At 44.6% G+C, this 21,206-nt stretch overlaps 1 protein-coding gene across 5 annotated transcripts in view; it reads right to left on the reverse strand.

The window, feature by feature from the left end:
- Positions 1-21,206, reverse strand: part of SH3PXD2A (SH3 and PX domains 2A) — a 358,093-nt gene that overhangs the window by 89,559 nt on the left and 247,328 nt on the right. For 2 of the 5 annotated variants that reach the window (XM_026650918.2, XM_026650920.2), the window contains one exon: positions 19,848-19,892. The exons of the other annotated variants lie outside the window; for them this stretch is intronic. In XM_026650918.2, the coding sequence (XP_026506703.1) occupies positions 19,848-19,892 (45 nt within the window). The remainder of the gene's footprint in view (positions 1-19,847; positions 19,893-21,206) is intronic. 5 annotated transcript variants of the gene reach the window in all.

The following is a 21,206-nucleotide window of genomic DNA, read 5'->3' on the forward strand; positions in this document are numbered from 1 at the left end:
GAACAGACAGACACAGAAAGGCTCCACACACACACACACACACACACACACACCACTGCAGAGAGAAAGGCTATGAAGGCATTTTTTAAGCCAACAGTTCCCGTTTTAATTTAAAAAACTAAAAAAAAGAGACGGATGGTATCCTTTTGATGTAGATCTCCTTCTAAACAAAGCATCAAGGATCACCTTGTTTAGACAGACTAGACCAGGGATTCTCAAACTTCATTGCACCACGACCCCCTTCTGACAACAAAAATTACTACATGACCGGGGGGGGTAGAAGAGAGGACAAAGCCAAAGGGCTTCAGCCACAGGTTGGGGGGCCTGTAACCTGAGCCCCACTACCCAGGGCAGAAGCCCTCTGTCTTCGGCTTCAGCCCTGGGCAGTGGGGCTCTGGCTTCCGCTTTGTTCCCAGCAAGTCTAATGCCAGCCCTGGAGACTCCTTAAAATGGGGTCACGACCCACTTTGGGGTCTTGACCCACAGTTTGAGAAAACTGCTGCACTAGCCATATGAAACATTTGACAAAGCTGCAATAGATTGGAGTCCTAATGGGTTAAGCACTCTATGTAGCGGAGATTCCTGGTGTAATCTAAAGAAACAAGACAGGCAAAAGGTGAGGTGGGAAAGTGAGGCAAAAGAACTCTCCCAAGGTCATACAATGGGTCAGTGGCAGGATCGAGATAGAATCTGGGACCTCTTGAGTCCCAGTTCAATGCCCTATCCACCAAACCAGGTAATCATTACAACCAGGAGGATCACGATCAGCATGGTTCTTACAGTGCCTGCACATCCATCTTTGTTTAGTATGTAAATTGATTCTACAGACAAAGTTAAGCCTAAAAATTTCCCTTTCCTTTCTTCTGGCAGGTACCTAGTGCCTCATTCAAATACCATTAGTCCAGGCTTATCCTGAAACAATACTGATTGCCTCTCTTTGACCCAGGTTTAAGAGGTTCAGAATAAAATTCCTTAAGTGTGTCCAGCTAAACTACTCACACAGAGTACACACACATACAGAGTCCCGGAGCAATTTTTCAGTATATTTTTTAAAAGATTTCGTTTTCTTGCCAGTGAATTTTCTGCTCACAAAAGCAATGAGTGGAGTATCATCAAGAACAGGATGATTGACTCCTGATGTGCCTATCAATATGTAGGGCAAAAAGCTGTGTGATCATAGGGGACTTCAATTTGAAAGACATGCAACACGAGACCTCCAGTGTAAGTATTAACACATCCTTGGAATGTCTAAATATTAGATAGGACACTTTTTTTTAAGTTAGGAAAAGTGTTGCAGCCAACATGGGGGAATTCTATACTAGACCTGTCTTGACAGATCTAGAGGAACTGATCAGAGAACTGAAAGTTAATGGTAACGTAGGTATAAGTGATCATGACTGCAAATTTATAAATGTGATCAGAACAGAACAGAGTTCAGACCAGTGATTATATGGTTTTTATTTATATACTGTGACAGACCCAGACCAGTGGGGTACAGGAGTCTGGTAGAGGGCAAATATACTGGTCACTGGATGAGTAGTTTTCTGTTCCCTGAGTGACCAGAGCAGGGGCTGCACTAGAGTAATCAGGAACCTGCTAGAACCAGTTAAGGCAGGCAGGCTAATTAGGACACCTGGAGCCAATTAAGAAGAAGCTGCTAGAATCAATTAAGGCAGGCTAATCAGGGCACCTGGGTTTTAAAAGGAGCTCACTTCAGTTTGTGGTGGGAGTGTGAGGAGCTGGGAGCAAGAAGTGCAAGGAGCTGAGAGGGTGTGCTGCTGGAGGACTGAGGAGCACAAGCGTTATCAGACACCAGGAGGAAGGTCCTGTGGTGAGAATAAGGAAGGTGTTTGGAGGAGGCCATGGGGAAGTAGCCCAGGGAGTTGTAGCTGTCATGCAGCTGTTACAGGAGGCACTATAGACAGCTGCAGTCCACAGGGCTCTGGGCTGGAACCCGGAGTAGAGGGTGGGCCCGGGTTCCCCCCAAACCTCCCAATTGACCTGGACTGTGGGTTCTTCCAGAGGGGAAGGTCTCTGGGCTGTTCCCCAACCCACATGGTGAATCTCTTAGGCAAGAAAATCCGCCAATAAGCGCAGGACCCACCAAGGTAGAGGAGGAATTTTGTCACAATACATAGATTTATTTTACACACACACACACACACACACACACACACACACACACACACACACACACACACAGCTTTAAAAGGGGCATTGTCACAAAACTGAAAGCCATTAAGAGTCAAATCATCTGGGAGGAAGAATTTAATCAGAAAAATGTGAATGATAATTGGGAATTATTTAACAACACTTTACTAGATGCTCAAACACCCACAATCCCACACTTGAGGAAGGCGGTGGTGACCCTACTGGTTTAAAAAACAAAAACAAACAAAAACCACACACACCAACCTGGTTTAGAGGGGAAGTAAAGGCAGCTATAAAAATATATAACTAATGGGGGGGGGGGGAAAAAAAGGGAAGTTAATAGTAATGAATATAAATCAGAAGTTAGGAACTTTGATAAGGAAAGCAAAGGGACACAGATATCTATCACCATCAGAATTAAGGACAATAAGAAGGGAGGTTTTTTGTTTTTAAGTAGAACAACAACAAAAAGACCCTCAACAATGGTACTGCTTCATTACTAGCAGAAATTGCAGTATTTCCGATAAGAACAAAGTAAAAAAAGATATTCAATAAGTACTTCTGTATTGGCGGGGGGGGGGGGGGGGGGGGGATGTTGTGTTACCAAATGACGACACTCCTTCCATTCCATTAGTATCTTGGGGGTGGGGGGAAGGAGGGTTAAAAACAGCAGCAGTTGAAGTTAGACATTATTTAAAATCAACATAAGAGTTTTAAAAGGATGAGGCGCTCACTGGACCATTAATCTTAATTTTCAATAAGTCCTGGAACAGTGGAGAAGTTCCAGAAGACTGGAAGAAAGCTAATATTGTGCCAAATTTTTAAAAAAGGAGTAAATGGGATGACCTGAATAATTATAGGCCTGTCAGTCTGATACTGGTCCCAGGCAAGATAATGGAGTGACTATGTGGGACTCTATTAATAAAGAATTAAAGGAGCATAATATAAATTAGTGAGAATCAACATGGGTTTATGGAAAATAGATTGTTAAACTAAAACTAATTTGATATTTTTTGATGAACTTACAAGTTTGGTTGATAAAAGTAACAGTGACGGAATGTATTTATTCCTGTAAGGTACTGGACTTGGTATTCCATGACATTTTTATTAATCTAGAAAGATAAAACATGGCACACATTAAAATGCATTAAAAGCTGACTGATATGTCTCAAAATGTAGTTGTAAAAAGGGTAATAGGCCTCACACGGATGTGTTTCTAGTGGGGTCCTGCAGTGATTGGTTCTTGGCCCTATGCTATTTAAACATTTTATGGTTTTGTGCAAGTCATTAATAAAATAAAAAACCCACACACCACAGATAAAGTTTGCAGATAATAAAATATCAGGGTAAGTGGTAAATACTGAAAACAGATCACTGATTCAGAGTGATCTGGACTGGGCACAAGTACACAGTGTGTTTTTAATATGCCTAAATGTAAATGCATACAACTATGATCAAAGAATGTAGGCCATACTCACAAGATGGGCAACTATCCTGGGAAGCACTGACTCTGAAAAAGATTTGGGGGTCCTGCTGGATAATCAGCTTAACACTCACTCCCAGTGCAACAGTGGAGCCAACAAAGCCAATGCGATCCCAGGATGCATAAATGGGGAAATCTCAAATAGGAGCAGAGAGGCTCTGTATTTGGCAATGGTGTAACCACTGCTGGAATGCTATGTCCAGTTCAGGCATCCACAATTGAAGAAGGATGCTGATAAATTGGATAGGGTTCAGAGAGCGAGAGAGAGAGAGAGAGAGAGAGAGAGAGAAACCATGAGAACAATTAAAGATTTAGAAAACTTGCCTTATAATAGGTTACGTAGACTCAAGGAGCTCAGTCTAACACGGGGTCGGCACGCAAGCAGATTTTTACTGGCATGCTACTGTCAGCCGGGGTCCCAGCCACTGGCCCCGCTCAGCCCGCTGCCGGCCTGAGTGAACTGAACCCCCTGCCGGCAGCGGCTGAGTGGGGCCGGCGGCTGGGACCCTGGCTGACAGGAGCCGGCGGACGGAACCCCAGACCAGCAGCAGGATGAGCGGCTCAGCCCACTGCCGGTCTGGAGTTCTGGCCGCCGGCCCCGCACAGCCTGCTGCCGGTCTGAAGTTCCGGCTGCCAGCCCCTTGCCAGCTAGGGTCCCGGCCACCGGCCCCGCTCAGCCTGCTGCCAGCTAGGGTCTCAGCCACCAGCCCCACTCACCTCGCTGCTGGTCTGGGGTTCCAGCTGCCTGGCCCCCTGCCAGCCGGAGTCCAGGCCTCCAGCCCTGCTCAGCCCTCCTGCCAGCCAGGGGTACCGGCAGCCAGACCAGTGTACCGGCAGCCAGACCAGGGCTCTGCTCCTGGCCTGGTCCCACTCTGCAACCCTTATAAAAAGTTACACGACAATTCGCTTAAAAACTTTATATTACAGTAATTGTTAAAACATGTATAATGTTAATACATAGGTTTGAGGAAACAAAAGTAGTTTTACTTATGTGCCTGTGCTTAATTTGTGTTTTTGATTTACCTTCTTAAAAAAAAAAAAAAAAAAAAAAATCAAATCTCACGTCTCCCCCCCCCCCCCCAAGGGGTGCATGCACCCCAGGTTAAGAACCACTGCACTAAACTGATTTCTGCATTTTAATTTAACTTTAAATGAAGCTTCTGAAACATTTTAAAAACCTTGTTTACTTTACATACAACAGTAGTTTAGTTATATATTATAGGCTTAGAGATCTTTTAAAAAATGTTAAAATGTATTACCAGCACATGAAACCTTAAATTAGAGTGTATAAATGAAGACTCGGCACACCACTTCTGAAAGGTTGCTGACCCCTGGTCTAACACAAAGATGATGATTGGGGTGGAGGGGAGGGGGGGCGGACGACTTGATTAGTCTATAAGTACATACATGAGGAACAAATGTAGTTAATAGGCTCTTCAGTCTAGCGGAGAACGGTATAACACAATCCAATGGCTATACACTGAAGCTAGACATATTCAGACTGGAAATAAGGTGTAAATTTTTAATGGTGAGAGTAATTAATCATTGGAACTGCTTACCAAGAATCAGGGTCGATTCTCCATCACTGACCACTTTAAATCAAGATGGTTTTCTAAAAGATCTGTTCTAGGCATTATTTTGGGGAAGTTCTATGGCCTCTGTTATACAGGAGGTTAGATTAGATTATTACAGGGGTCCCTTCTGGCCTTGGAATCTATGAAGTCCAGTGCAGGTAAGTGCTATGCAAAATTTAATGCCATGTACCTCAGACCAGATTTGCAACACTGCCTGCTATTCTAATCCTAGGCCCACACACAGTGTGCCAACTCTATCCTGTCTGAAAGTAACCTCCACTAACCCAGCTCAAGGCTCTCCTGGAAGAGTGTCCAACTGTGCGGACATGTGCCTAATTCCATGGTAGTTTTCTAACATGAAGCAATAGCCACAGGGGACTAGGATGAGATCACAAAAACAAACAAAGTCACTTACAATTAGGGTGACCAGACAGCAAGTGTGAAATCAGGACAGGGGGTGGGGGGGGGGGGGGGGGTAATTGGCACCTATATCAGAAAGGCCCAAAAATCAGGACTGTCCCTAGAAAATCGGGACATCTGGTCACCCTACTTACAATTTAGTCAATATCAGAAACTTGGTAGCCTCTCAGATATTAGAGGCGACTGCAGGACTGTGCTTTGGTAGGAAAGTTACAAGAATAGTAGAAAAAAAAAAAAAGTACAATATTTACTCAAGCTACACCATATTTACTTCAAAACAAGTAGTTCTGTTTAAGCAAGTTTAGTGCAGATAAAAGCCTGGGACACAGAAGTAATCAAACTTACAGACCACAGAGCATCAATACATGCTTCCCCACACCATGACTTCCTAAAAGGCCCCTATACAGTCAGGGTGGGACTGATTTTGCCATCAGTCAGGCTACCTCACATGAGTAAAAGCCATCAGATCACAAGGCACAACTGTTAACTGAGAAAATATGGGTTCTCTAACCAGAATCGCAAGTCACCACTGATACAACATTTATACATGCACCTACATGTGCAAATTATGAATAATTTTGAGGGTGCAATCTGCGTGGAAAAGTAGTGCTTTGATCAGACAGGGGTAGTATTTTTACAGTTCTTGGTGTCAGCCATAGGAGGACAGTAGTGGATTTTTCTGGACAGTGACTTCCTTTAGATCATGAACAGCACAGCTCTGTACAGGAGCGACTTTTCTTTCTTAAAGTATTTTGGCAAATTTAACAAACAATAGAAATTACCAGTTCTGGGGGAGGTAGGGATGGACAGGGAGTCAGATAAAGCAGAGACCCACGTCCACTTTGTATTTCTCCAGACCGGAAATTTTGAGTTAAAAAACGAAAGTCCAACACAATCTTGGGTCCAGTGGCAGGAATGGTAGCCATTATGACAACCATCCCTGCTGGATACAATCACAACAGGGCTGCTCCAGGTTATGATGTACATTGGCAAACACCCACATATTATTCACAGACATTTTAGCCAGAAGACAGATTCCAGAGGAGGAGCTTTGCCAACTGAATTGAAAGAAGTGTCACTTCATGAAGCAGCATTTAGAGGCCTCTTCCTTAACTCCAGATCCAGAAGTCAGATCTGGCTACAACAGTTAGGCCTTGGATATGCAACACCTGGACTTCCTCCAATCACAGGTTTGAAACCTGTTAGTTCATCCTTCTAAGGTAGATACCGTAAACCAAGCCCTAAGTAGTTGTTTTCATGCGGATCCATCTTAGGGCTTGTGCACACAGTCCTGGCACAGAGCGCTAGTGGGGTACGATTTGTAAAGAATTCTAACATGTGGTGCCCTAACTTGCCTGCTAAAAAGATACCTAATTCACAATGCTTTACAAATCACCCCCTCTGGTGCACTTTGCTGCACTGTGCAGACACAGCGATTGGCGCAATACAAGAAGTTGATAAAAAGAGGAGACTTAAAACAGGCCTGTTTAAAAAAAAAAAAAAAAGAGTGCTATGGGACCTCTAACGAGGGTGATGGATCCCACATCTCTATGTCCTTGGACAAAAATTTCCTCCTCCCTCTACTGTTGTGTAGAGAATCAGCTGCTGCCCTCTAACCCAGAAGTGGATGCATTTCAAGACATGTTTCATTTACATCCAGCCTGCAGAAGGCCAAGTGGATTCAACTTTTTGACTTCAACGGGAGAGAAAAAGAGTACTCAGCACCTTGCAGGCCTGGGCCCATTGTTTGTACTCTGGGACTCCTCCACAAGAGGCTATGTAAGAAATATTTCCCTCAGTAACATTTACAAGGGGAGCTAAAGAGGCGAGGCAGCCCGTTCCCAGAACCAGAGCCGGAGATGCTTTCTCGGTAGTAAAAGCCACAGCCAGCTTACATGCCTTCTTCCTGTATGTCAAAAGACCCAATGGTTCCCTCCCCAGATGCCAAAGCCTCGGATACTCCCCACCCCATAACAGCTTCTACCGAGCAGTCGTGCATAGTCTGTGCAAAAAACTGTAGCACGCTGAAAATTTAAGATCTGAGGGAGTGTAAAATGATTTGAAACCAACAGCAAGATAAGTAACTTTGCACAGAGAATGCACTATTTATTAGCCTGGATCGGCAATGGTGTATAATTCCAGCGTCTCTGCGCACAGGTTTAGATCTGGATTTGCCACACAGGCCCTAGTGCCTCATATGAGAATCACAGGTTGACTGTCCAACCATTCAGTTTAAATTCTTCACCTCTGTAGCCCCCGTTAATCTAGTTTGTCAAATGCAGGAGAACACCACTGCTAAATCACTAACAACTGGCAAGCAGGGGGAAAGAACCTCAGAATCTGCTTGATGAACCAAGACATTGTTTCCACCTTCACAAACTCCTTTGATCCCAGCCTGCAGGCCCCGCCCCCCCCCAAATAGCAGGATGCATATTTCAGAACAGCAGTGCAGAGTTTGCTTGCCTGTGAGGTTATTTTCATCTTGTGTCCGTTCCTGGTTAAAATCCTGAGGATGCCTGTTCTCTCCATAGGGCTCAGCTTTACAATCCAGCCTGCGATACTGAGGTGAGGGTGGGGTGAAGTCACCCTCCAGGGACTGGGTAATAGTCTCAGAGCGTGTCTATACCACTCTTTCAAACAGATGGCTGGCTGCTAAACGACATATCCCCAACCTGTCCCCCAGCCCAAGCAGGAGAGCATAGTTACCTCTGCAGCTCTCAGCGACAGAGAGACCTACTACTGACCTCAAGTCTCCTAGAGAACAATGCAGGCCAGTAGTACCAAGCCAGTTCTTCCTCTGCGGTGATGCAATAGCTAACATACTATGGTCTGCAATGGCCAATCATTTAAGCCATCAACAGGACACAAGGTTGTCTGGATATGGAAATGGGAGAACCCTGATCTTTGCCAAAGTATTTTGCTATCAGGCCTATAAAATGGGTCAGCTCTTTTAATCCATCCCACGCATGGTTTTCATAATGCCCTTTTATGATCATCACGTACCAAGTGTTTACAGATTCCAACGTTAAGAATTAATATAAAGCTGAGCAGTAAAATCTTTCAAGAGAAGCCAAACAGAAATGGTCAGTGAGCACTCTCTAAACTGGATTTTTAGTGGAAGTAGCTGGTAGTGTTGCTATTTTAGGGGTCTCTCTGGCCCTACTGGATACAACTGTCATTTAATCCAGGTGTTCTCAACCTTTTCCCCTTTCTGAGGCCTCCCCGAACATGCTATAAAAACTCCACAGCCCACCTGTGTCACAACTGTTTTTCTGCATATAAAAGCCAGGGCCGGCGTTAGGGGGTAGTAAGCAGGACAATTGCCTGGGCCCCCACACCACAGGAGCCCCCATGAAACTACATTGCTCTGGCTTTGGTTTCAGCCCCAGGTGGAGGTGCTCAGGGCCCCAGGCTTCAGCCCCATGCAGTGGGGATTCCGCTTTCTGCCTTAGTCCCCAGCGAATCTAACACTGGCCCTGCTTGGCAGACCCCCTGAAACCTGCTTGTGGACCACCGATTTACCCCATGCACATTTTCTGCAAGGTATCTGTCAGTATATACAATGGGTGCCATTAAAGTGTCACTAGTTTCCACATGAAGAGTTGGATCTTGGCGCTTACCCATACTGAGCAAGCAGTAACTTTGGTGTCTCAGATCCAGCATCGTGGCAAATTTTTTTTTTTTTTTTTTAAATGGTAACCCCTTCAGCATCTTTGGGAACGGTTGCAGGAGGAGTCACACACACACACACACACACACACACACACACACACACACACACAAAACAGGAACTGGGTTGTCATAGGGGTTTCTTTAACTCTATTCCTCAGAGTGTGTGTATATATATATTATATTATATTATATTATATTATATATGGGGGGGAGGGGGTTCAGACATACTTTCTGCCAGCTATTTTGAAATAAATTACCAAATAATTGAAACTGGTCTGGTTATGTAGTGTTACTTTGGCAAATAAAATTTGCCCAGTTTTTAAAAATTCTGCACACAATATTTAATTTTTTGGTGCAGAATGCCCTCGGGAGTCATTCGCATGTCAGGATTACCACCAAGCCACTGTTGGAAGTTGGACACCCCCATCACAGGAGGGGCACCGTCTAGAAAGACAACTGGGTAGATAAGTTTGGTGTTGGGTTTTTTCTTCCTGGCATAGTTATATGGGCCACACAAAACGTTCATTTCTTTCACAGGTGTTCTCCTAAAAGGCCCCACCATGTACACTGCCCCCATCAGAATATAGGACTTGTTTACCCAGGCAATGCTATAGCAGAATAATTATTCCATTACAGAATAATTATTCCATTGGACTTTACTAAAATAAGACAGGAGATCTACATTACACACTTCACCTCTCTACAAAGGAAAAAGGACCGTAAGCTGTCTAAAATCCTACCTGCCACATGGGGCCACAACAGAGGTACCCCTAACTCACCCAGCAATATCGTCAATTTATCCAGCTATACACTCAACCCAGCAGAAGAGTCTGTCCTATCTCGGGGACTCTCCTTTTGCCCCAACACCCCCACGAACATGATACAGTTCTGTGGTGATCTGGAAGCCTACTTTCGCCGCCTCCGACTCAAAGAATACTTTCAAGATAACACTGAACAGCGCACTGATACACAGATACCCTCCCACCAACAACACAGGAAGAAGAACTCCACATGGACTCCTCCTGAGGGTCGAAATGACAGTCTGGACCTATACATAGAATGCTTCCGCCGACGTGCACAGGCAGAAATTGTGGAAAAACAACATCGCTTGCCTCATAACCTAAGTCGTGCAGAACGCAATGCCATCCACAGCCTCAGAAACCACCCTGACATTATCATCAAAGAGGCTGATAAAGGAGGTGCTGTGGACATCATGAACAGGTCTGACTACCAGAAGGAGGCTGCCAGACAACTCTCCAATACCAAATTCTACAGGCCACTTTCCTCAGATCCCACTGAGGAATACACTAAGAAACTGCACCATCTACTCAGGACACTCCCTACACTAACACAGGAACAAATCAACATACCCTTAGAGCCCCGACCGGGGTTATTCTATCTACTACCTAAGATCCACAAACCTGGAAATCCTGGACGCCCCATCATCTCGGGCATTGGCACTCTCACTGAAGGACTGTCTGGATATGTGGACTCCCTACTCAGACCCTACGCCACCAGCACTCCCAGCTATCTCCGTGACACCACAGATTTCCTGAGAAAACTACAATGCATTGGTGACCTCCCAGAAAACACCATCCTAGCCACCATGGATGTAGAGGCTCTCTACACAAACATCCCACATACAGATGGAATACAAGCTGTCAGGAACAGTATCCCTGATGATGACACAGCACAACTTATTGCTGAGCTCTGTGACTTTATCCTCACGCACAATTATTTCAAATTTGGTGACAATATATACCTCCAGACCAGTGGCACCGCTATGGGCACCCGCATGGCCCCACAATATGCCAACATTTTTATGGCTGACCTGGAACAACGCTTCCTCAGCTCTCGTCCACTCATGCCCCTTCTCTACCTACGCTATATTGATGACATCTTCATCATCTGGACCCATGGGAAAGAGACCCTGGAAGAATTCCACCATGATTTCAACAGCTTCCACCCCACCATCAACCTCAGCCTGGACCAATCTACACGGGAGGTCCACTTCCTAGACACCACCGTACAAATAAGCGATGGCCACATTAACACCACCCTATACCGAAAACCCACCGACCGCTATGCCTACCTTCATGCCTCCAGCTTCCACCCCGGTCACACCACACGATCCATCGTCTACAGCCAAGCACTGAGGTACAATCGCATCTGCTCCAACCCCTCAGACAGAGACCAACACCTACAAGATCTTCACCAAGCATTCTCAAAACTACGATACCCACACAAGGAAATAAAGAGACAAATCAACAGAGCCAGACGTGTACCCAGAAGCCTCCTGCTACAAGACAGGCCCAGAAGAGAAACCAACAGAACTCCACTGGCCATCACCTACAGTCCTCAGCTTAAACCTCTCCAACGCATCATCAGTGATCTACAACCCATCCTGGACAATGATCCCTCACTTTCACAGACCTTGGGAGGCAGGCCAGTCCTCGCCCACAGACAGCCTGCCAACCTTAAGCATATTCTCACCAGCAACCACGCACCGCACCATAACAACTCTAACTCAGGAACCAACCCATGCAACAAACCTCGATGCCAACTCTGCCCACATATCTACACCAGCAACACCATCACAGGACCTAACCAGATCAGCTACAACATCACCGGCTCATTCACCTGCACGTCCACCAATGTTATATATGCCATCATATGCCAGCAATGCCCCTCTGCTATGTACATTGGCCAAACTGGACAGTCACTACGCAAGAGGATAAATGGACACAAGTCAGATATCAGGAATGGCAATATACAAAAACCTGTAGGAGAACACTTCAACCTCCCTGGCCACACAATAGCAGATGTAAAGGTAGCCATCTTACAGCAAAAAAACTTCAGGACCAGACTCCAAAGAGAAACTGCTGAGCTCCAGTTCATTTGCAAATTTGACACCATCAGATCAGGATTAAACAAAGACTGTGAATGGCTATCCAACTACAGAAGCAGTTTCTCCTCCCTTGGTGTTCACACCTCAACTGCTAGCAGAGCACCTCACCCTCCCTGATTGAACTAACCTCGTCATCTCCACACTGATTTATACCTGCCTCTAGAGATTTCCATTACTTGCATCTGAAGAAGTGAGGTTCTTACCCACGAAAGCTTATGCTCCCAATACTTCTGTTAGTCTCAAAAGGTGCCACAGGACCCTCTGTTGCTTTTTACAGATTCAGACTAACACGGCTACCCCTCTGATACTTATTCCATTACAGTTATGGCAGTCAATTTTTCCAAGTAGACAAGCTCTATTAGGTATAAAATCCTAGAGGAGATAAGCGATGAAAGTGGAAAAAGCATCTAACCAAAGCCAGGGAAGGAGACATTTAAAAGAAAGCATAACACTTTACAGCCGTTGGAACTAAGTAAGACAGGACAGACCATCTCCAGCAGTAAAAACTAACAGTACCTTCATCTCACAGCTTTGGAGTCTGGGACCCGAGCTACAGCAGCAATATTTTGATCAGCAAAGCCAGATAATGGTATTAGTGATTCTATACCGAACAGAGCCATTTGCTGTGATGTTCTGGTAGGAGACTGGAAGTTGTCTGGTACGGGCATGTGGAGAGAGGGGAGGAGAGGTAAAAGTTTAGGATACCGCATACTGCGGCGCAGTGTGGAAAGATCTCTGTAAATACAGGGAGCATTAAACACTTTTCCTAATTTTAGATTTTAATAAGTTACCCAATATTAAAAACAAATTTTCTTAGTAAAATGGGTCCTGAGCCATAAAGTTTAGGGCCAGATCAACAGTTCAGGATCCTTATTAGAGAGAGTGTTTTGGATTTGGGCCTGGGCCCCTTTTCAATTGTTTAGTAACAAAACAACAACCTTCTCCAATTGTTTAATTGGTTCCATCTATCAAGCAAATTATTTATAGAACATTATTTCTGGGGCATCTTTTGTGATCTCAGCCAAACAATTGAATATAGACAGATATTTTTGATTCCTAGAAGATAGATTCAGAATACAGGTGACTTTACCCCACCACTGCAATATACGAATGGCAGAGACACTGGAAGCAAAAGCGTTCCACATAAGCACGGGGTTTGGACTCATCTGTTCGCGTCTAACTCTTAAGAGAGATACAGCCAGCGCAACTTGAACGGAAAACCTGATCGATTCGACTAATGAATGTAGAACATACAGTCTCAACTTAAAGCTTCCAACACGACTTCCTGAATTGTTTTAACTGCCAGTCCCCCTGTGATAAATAAGCCATCTCACACGCACACACTCCCCTGCCTCAATCAAAAAGCACGACAGTGTGCACACAGAGGACTGCACAGTGAAGTTTAGAACAAAGAGGCTATAACCACAGACGGCAGTGCCACCTCACCCTCCTCTCCCATATCCAACACCTCGCCTAGGAACAGTGTCCACTCTTCCCTGCCGTCCCTTTGGATACTGATGCAGCAATCTGGTAGAGTTACTACAGCCCGGAGCTGTGTCATCTCCCTCTGGGACCCTTTTTGTGGCTGCTATGGAGCAGCTGCAGGGATACCAAGCCAAATGCTGCATGTGCCGCTGGGGAGAAGGGCCAGCCTGTAGTCTCCTCTAATCTGTTCTTGAGGGATATACCTAGCCCCCAGCATATGGGACGTGCAGAACGGATAATCTGGTCATTTTTAGAAGTTCTGCAAAAGTGACAAATCAGGATATTCCTTCAAAAATTTAGGACAGGCAGCCCTAAGGCAGGTGGTGAGAAGAACAGTGCACGGAGGCGAAGGAGAAAGCATATGGTGTAACTATGCAGAACTAGCCAGATTCAACCCTGGGGTAGCTTCATTAAAGTCAGTGAAGTTACACAAGGATTGAACTTGGCCTCGTTGCCATCTGCACCGATTTCTTCCTCAAACAAACACTCAGTTTCTTTCCTTTCCTCCTTTATGCTTTTTGCAGCATTTTCCAATAAAGTCTTTACAGGAATGAAAAAAAAGTTAAATATTGCCCTTTGCCAAGATTAGCTTGTTAGTTTTGGGACTTTATTTTTATCTGCTGGTTTCTAAGACAGAGCCAAGAAAAATTAGAGGTGGGGGTGGGGGGTGAAGGGGAAAAAGGGCTAGATTTGCCTTCCCCCCACCCCTTCTTGGAAAGTTGGCTCACACTTTATGGAGTCCAAATGACTAGGTTACAGGTAGAAAAAGTTAAGAAAACTTTCCTTAAGTATTTTGCACACAGATGTGCTAAACCACTTGGACGTCATTCAAGCAGCTGCCAGACAGGGTCTCCCACCAGCTTAAAATCACCTAAGTACTTTGGCATTTGCCCTAATTCTGCTTGCTGCAGCAATGTGTTCATATTGGATTCCTTAGAGCAGTGTTTTCTGAAGTGGGGGAAAATGGAAGACCTATAGTTAAAAGCCATCTTAGAAAAGCAGCTGGCAGGGTATAAGGGAAGGAAGGGTTACAATTAGTTTCTTGCTCCTGAATGGAGGCTTATCTTTCAAAGGTGGGAAATGTTGCTTTCAAGTATAAGGTCTGATTGGGGGTAGGGGGGCTGGTGTCAGACACACAACTCCCAATGACTCCACAGGAGCAAAGAGTGCTCAGCACCTCTCAGGATGTGGCTCATAGTCGGCATCCAACTGAAAAGAAATGCTTTGTTTCCAGAGTTCAATCTGGATCCGGTGTCCCAAAAGGAATGGAATACATTTCATGGTGGAGAGTGCTCTAGAATTTCAATGCAAGGGTCTTGACTACAAAGAGCAGAGGGTTAGAAAGCATCAGGGATGTAAGAGAGACATGGTGCATGGGCAGAGGAAGCACATGCAATGTATTGCAGAGTGAGTGCCGTACCAGGCAATGCAGTGAATCACTCACATCTGCTCCCTAGTAGACCCAAGTTCATAAAACCACACCCACCTCCTTCCCTTTTCGGTCAGCCCAGAAGACCTGGCATCTAGTTTACTGCTTTGAACGTTCGGTAGGGTTTTATCCAGTCTAGTTTTAAACTATACCAACCTAAGGGGTTTCCACTACCCCTTTCATCTCATTCTCACTGGGTACACCTACATGGAGAGAAGACTGCCACAGCTGGCCTGGGTCAGCCGACTCAGGCTCGTGGTGCTAAAACTTGCTGTCTAGACGGTACGGGCGTGGGTTGGAGCCTGAGCTCTGGGACCCTCTACAAGCTCAAGCCAGCTGACCCAGGCCAACCACAGGTTTATTCCTGGGTAGACATGTCCGTGGAGTCTTGTTTTCTCACTCCCATTTTCCCCATGTAGCTCTTCTAAAAGTTTACTCTTAATTTCATTCTGTTATTCCTAGTTAGACACCTTCCATCAGCATACATGTACTAGGGGCAGGGGTGCAAGGTGGTGGGTACAAGTGGCTACATGTAACTTACCCAGATTAGTCAATCCCTGGGTGAGCATAGGAGTTAATTTGCCTCAATTTGGGATTCTATGGGGGCCAAAAGCAAGTGCAGTCCACACTGAAGTCAGTGGCAGCTTAACTGAAGGTGAATTTGGCTCTAGGAGCAATGGCAAAAATCCCAACAGATACAGGAGGGCCTTCCAATCCATTAATTGTGTTTCCTGTAACAGCCTCCTCCCCTCTCCACCCCAGTTACGCTGCATTTGCTTCCCACACACTGAATGCAAGTGATACTACTTTGTCACTTGAACATCACACCATTGTTTATACCAGTGCTGAATCTGGCCTGGAGACCTGCAGGATCTATACTGGTTTTTAGACTGTACTTACCCAAAGGTTGTCTTTTTTTTTTTGGCACAGTCAGATGCGGAGATGGATACCTTATTTTGTGTGCACATATCAACAAGGGAGAGATTGGGGAGGGAGGGGGGAGAGAAAAGGTTGCAATGACTGGGTTTGTTTTCTATTAAGTGCTGACAAAGATAAATTGGTCTCAAGAATCCCATTTCCTCCCCCCCCCCGGTAAAGACCCCGCCTTCGGATATGCACATGGCTTTCAACACAAGCCATGTGAGAGCATCTGTGGGTAGAATTTGGCCTCTACTAGTTGGCAGATTTTCATCTCTCTAGAAAACCCACCTCAGTTGGCCTGGTACCCGCAGACAGACCAACACACAAAAAATGTCTTCCTGCTCAGTGAGATAAGTAAAGGAGATGCTTTCATTTTTAGGCCACCACATTATCTTCCTTCAAGCCCCTCCTTGAAGTCTAGCTAGGCTGTGATGCCTCCAGAAGACTGCCATGTGATCATGGCTAGGCAGGGGGTGAGCAGCAACTCCAACTACGGATTGTAGCTAGATGAAGCTAAACTACGCACAGAATTAGTCCATAGGACCAAATCCTATTACTATTAATTCACCCCCCCCCCCCCCCCGCATTTGCCTTGTGCACCTGTTCTCTCTGGTCTTTGAGAATGTAGGCTGTTTGAGATAGGAATGGTATTTACTACGTTTGTAAAGTAAATAGCACAGTGAATGCATTACTTGGTTGAGGCCTCCAGGTACTATCTAGAACATGAATAGATTAGTCTATAGTAGCAAAGGAAAGAATATTAAAATGGGCTAGTGTCCAATGCTTGGCTAAAAGCTGAGTACTCCTGGAGGATGGCAGAGTGAAGAGATGCACATGACCAGGAGAGGAAGTATGGCAGGGATGCAACAATCTGACCAAATACCACTTAGGCAACCTAAGTCCAACTTGCATGAAGTGGAGCCGTTGTCAAGACTCTGCATTGACCAGGATGGGGCTTGCATCTGAGCAAGATGGAGTGCCATGATAGACCGGGACCTATGGTCTTTGTGCACTACAATGCCATGGGCTCAGGGGGCCATACCTGTCATGCTCTACAAACTTGTAGTGCTCCCCAAATAGCCACCTTGTTCAGAAGACACTCAGGACAGTGAGAGAGAAGGGGGGTTTAAAAGTCAGAGGAGAAGCACAGAAATACTGATATCCTGAACGGATCTGTACAACAGGTAGGGTGACCAGACAGCAAGTGTGAAAAATCGGGACAGGGGGTGGGGGGTAATAGGAGCCTATATAAGAAAAAGACCCAAAAATCAGGACTGTCCCTATAAAAATCAGGACATCTGGTCACCCTAACAACAGATGGTTCTGCACAGTTGCCCCTTTAAGGCCATTTGCCAAGTTCATCTGTTTTTTGTTCGTTTTTTTGTTTTTTTTGGGGCGGGGGAAGCGGAGGGGAAGAATACTTTAGTGTTCTTAGTGAGGGGATAAAATGCAATGCCAACTGCTTAACCCTTGTGAGCAACTCTACAAGAAACAGGTTAGTAAATAGATTTTGGTTTCAAGCTTCCAAGAGGCTTCTATTAAGGAATGTTTGAATGGCTGGACATGAGGGAAATCCTTAATCCAGTTCACGAGCCAAAATGTTTCTCTTTTCCCTGCAGTGAAGTGCCATCTCCAGGACTATGTACAAATCTCCAGTAATGCACATATTTCACAGTTTCCATCCTCAGTGGTCACTTTGGAAGCCACCTGTTTGTTATCCAACAGACCATGCTCACAGAGCCCACTGTCATAGCATCCAGTTGGCTACCAGTCAGAGGGGCTTCGAAGTGTAAGTTTCCCTTTCAATTAAGTTTGTTAAATCAAGTAGGTCAACCTTGTCGGGGGGGAGGGGGAGGAGGGAAGAGGAGACAACTCCACTCCTGCAATAACTCCCCCAGGTCTTAAGGGGGGGGAAGAGTCCTTTCTGAGCATGGCTGGGGCAAACACCAAACCATTAAGCTTTTATACAGAGTAAGTGGCAAAGTCCCTAACATAATTTTGCCAGAGTAGAAGACGCGCGTGCGCGTAAAATCAAACTAGATCAATGAATGCAAGATCTACATGAGAAGTGCTGCAGAGAACCTCTCCAGGAAAAGTTCTCATCTGTGGAATAAAGCCTCTTGTAAAATTACTTTTACTGACCTCAGTGAGACAAACTTCTAGCTGCTCCACAGACACATGGTATGAAACCCTAGATTGGAGGAATAAAATGTATTGTTTTTGGCCAAGGCTTAGAGTTTTTTGAACTAACTGATGGAAGACCAACCGTTTTGTGAAGAATTATTTAATTCATTATAAATATTAAAGGAGCAGAGGTTTTTTGGGGAGAGAATTCATATTTAAGAATGTAAAACATTCTAATGCAAGGACCAGTTATGAACAATGAAAACCAGCAGTGTTAGTATTATTTTAATAGAGTCATACCCATTGTGCTGAAGTCCATCCATGCAGGGTCGAGACCTGCTCCATTTGCCCCTTAAGATAATACATGCTAGAATTAATCAGTCTTTGCCATGTCTTCTCTAGCATTCCCCTGTGATTCTTGCCCTTTTCCTTTTGTTTGTGAAGGCAAAAGAGCATTGCTTCTGGGAATCTACACCAATGCTAGCATTTGCCTGGTCTATGGAAACTAACGACTGGTAGAGGATTGCATTAGATGCTTAGACCTTCTCTCACTAATGAGAAACTCTGCTTTTCATTTTAGACACATAAGGCACTTCCTCGCAGCCTTTGACCTTATGAGAAAGTGCAAAGTGTCCTCCTCACTTGAGAATTATGCAGCAAAGAGGAGTTTGAGAGATGCCATATTCTTCTGTATTAGAAAATACCTACATTAACACATCTTTCACTTGCTGCAGAGGAGTAGGAGAGCATTTCCATATAGAACACACTTCACAATGGAAGGAGGCCTGCTTTGAGCTCCATCCACCTGTACTGTCCCTTTCTCCTCAACATCTGTCTAACCACATTCCCAATTATAGCTTCTAACTCTGCTTCTGCAAGCCCATTCCCCATGTTCGTTATCTGCTACATGGGGACATTTCTCATGAACTCGGTTACAGTGTGGTCTAGCTGTTTGACCAGGGGAGCGAGTAACAGTTAACCCCCACAAATTCCCAAGCCAAGACGAACAGGCACTTTGTGGTGTTTTTCATCCATTTGCACAGCTGTCTCCCACGAACATTATGGTTTCAAAGTGTGATGCCACCCAGTGGATTTCCCCCAGAGTTGGGGACATTGGATTCAGATATAAACATTCCCAGAGTTGAGATTCAGGTCTAGTACAGTTTCACAGGGCATTCCTGTGAAGTCTACTGTGCTCTTGGTCTTGCAGCGTGTAGTGCACAATAGCCATTTCAAAGCACCAATACAATTGGAATGGTGCAGCTTAAAGGGGGGGGGGGGGAGAAGAAAGGGAAGAGACAATTTCTGAGTGCACCCAACCCCCAATGTACTTTGTTGACTTCACCTCTTCCTTCCCCAGTGCTAGTCACATGAATGCACTAGAGTCAGACTCCCATCCCCTGGCAGTGACAATATCACCTTTAAGGGTTAGAGCCCATAATGAGCCACATTTTCTTTTTGAGGTCTATATATTTGAGAAGTTGATATACAGGTAGGTTGTAAAGCCTAGGAACTTAGAAGGTTAGACCATAGTAAGATGGCCTCCCTCCACCTCACACACAAAAAGCCCGAAAATACATTGTCTGAACTAAGCACTGATTTTAAAATGGTATTTTCTTGCAGTGGCATGCTGAATACTAACAAAGAGTTAACCAAAAATACACACACACACAGTAGTACCTGTAACATCCTTCCTTGGCGTCTCAGAGAAACTGGACATCCAAACTTCAAAGTCCAAGAAGAGGGCAGCAGTAAAATAAAAAGAGTAATTAGAAAAACAAGCAAGCAGTTTCATAGCTCTGCAGAAGAAGAAGAGTTAAAATAGCTTTGAAAAAGAAAGGTTAAAAACAGTCTGAGAAGAGAAGCTGATGGTGATTAAGCTATTATCAGAGTCACAGCAATTCATAGGTTTAGGCGAATTACTGAAATTTAGAAAGTTTCACATCTGACCAGTATTAACACATGACTAGATCCACACAAGTCAAAAAAGATTCACATGCAAACTTTCCCGTTCATTCCAAATATTGAGATCCAGGCATAATGACACTGTGGGAAACCCCAGTTGAGTTACATGGAGTGTAAGTCAGGGAATGTCTTGACCCATTAGGTCTCAGTTCTCCTGCAAAGAAAGGTAACTCATGCTCCATGGAAAGAGTTTAAACAGCCTAAAGAAAGATGCATTTCAAGCAGGCATTGAACAAAAGCATCAAGCATTAGTGAGTGAATTTACAGTAAAAGCTCAGTAAATAGGCAAAAAGATTGTCTGGCAACAAGGTCAGATTTATGCCCTATTCAGAGGGAAGAAATATTGGGTTTTAGGATGCTGGAAGCAGTCAGTCTTTTTCAAATATGCCTTTTTGGGTTGAGGACATTGGAAGTTTATTTTTAAAAATCAGCAGATCTACTCCTTGACCAGACATTTGTTTAAGCCAGTTTGAGTGTAGACACTGACAGCCAGAACTAGCATCTCAGACAGAAACACTGCCCCCATTGGAGGTAGGCAAGAAGAGCAGATAGCTTTGAGAAAAATTTCTTGATATAATGAACCAAATTCATACATGATTTCTTAAAATAAGATCTTGCGAGCAACTTAACATGACTTATAATAGTTCCAGAATGCCACACACCAAAGTAATGTGGAATTCCTTGTGTTATATTCTGGCACACGATGTAATGCTAAGAACTGTTTTGCTGCTATGAGACTGATGGAGCCAAGACACCACTTGAAGGAGACAAAAGCCAATACACATTAGGGGATTTATTTGTGACTGGTTGTTATTTGGAGTCACAGGATAATAATATTCTTTGAACAGGCCTTTGGTCCCTAGTCTGTGCTGGCAATTCACCAGTTACACAATGCAAAGCGGAAGAAGTCCCTTTCAGTGGGTTTACCAACTGAAAATATAAAGTCAAAAACATTGCTTAATTAATACATTGCTTTTCCATAGCACTAAGGATCTCTAAAGCTCAGAGTGCCCACTGAGGTAGGTAGATTAGCCTCACGGTGTGGAGAAAGACACTAGAGCATAGAGCGGTTTA

Source organism: Terrapene carolina, unplaced genomic scaffold (assembly GCF_002925995.2).
Source record: "Terrapene carolina triunguis isolate 2854851 unplaced genomic scaffold, T_m_triunguis-2.0 Scaffold95, whole genome shotgun sequence".
In the NCBI taxonomy this organism is placed as follows: Eukaryota; Metazoa; Chordata; order Testudines; family Emydidae; genus Terrapene; species Terrapene triunguis.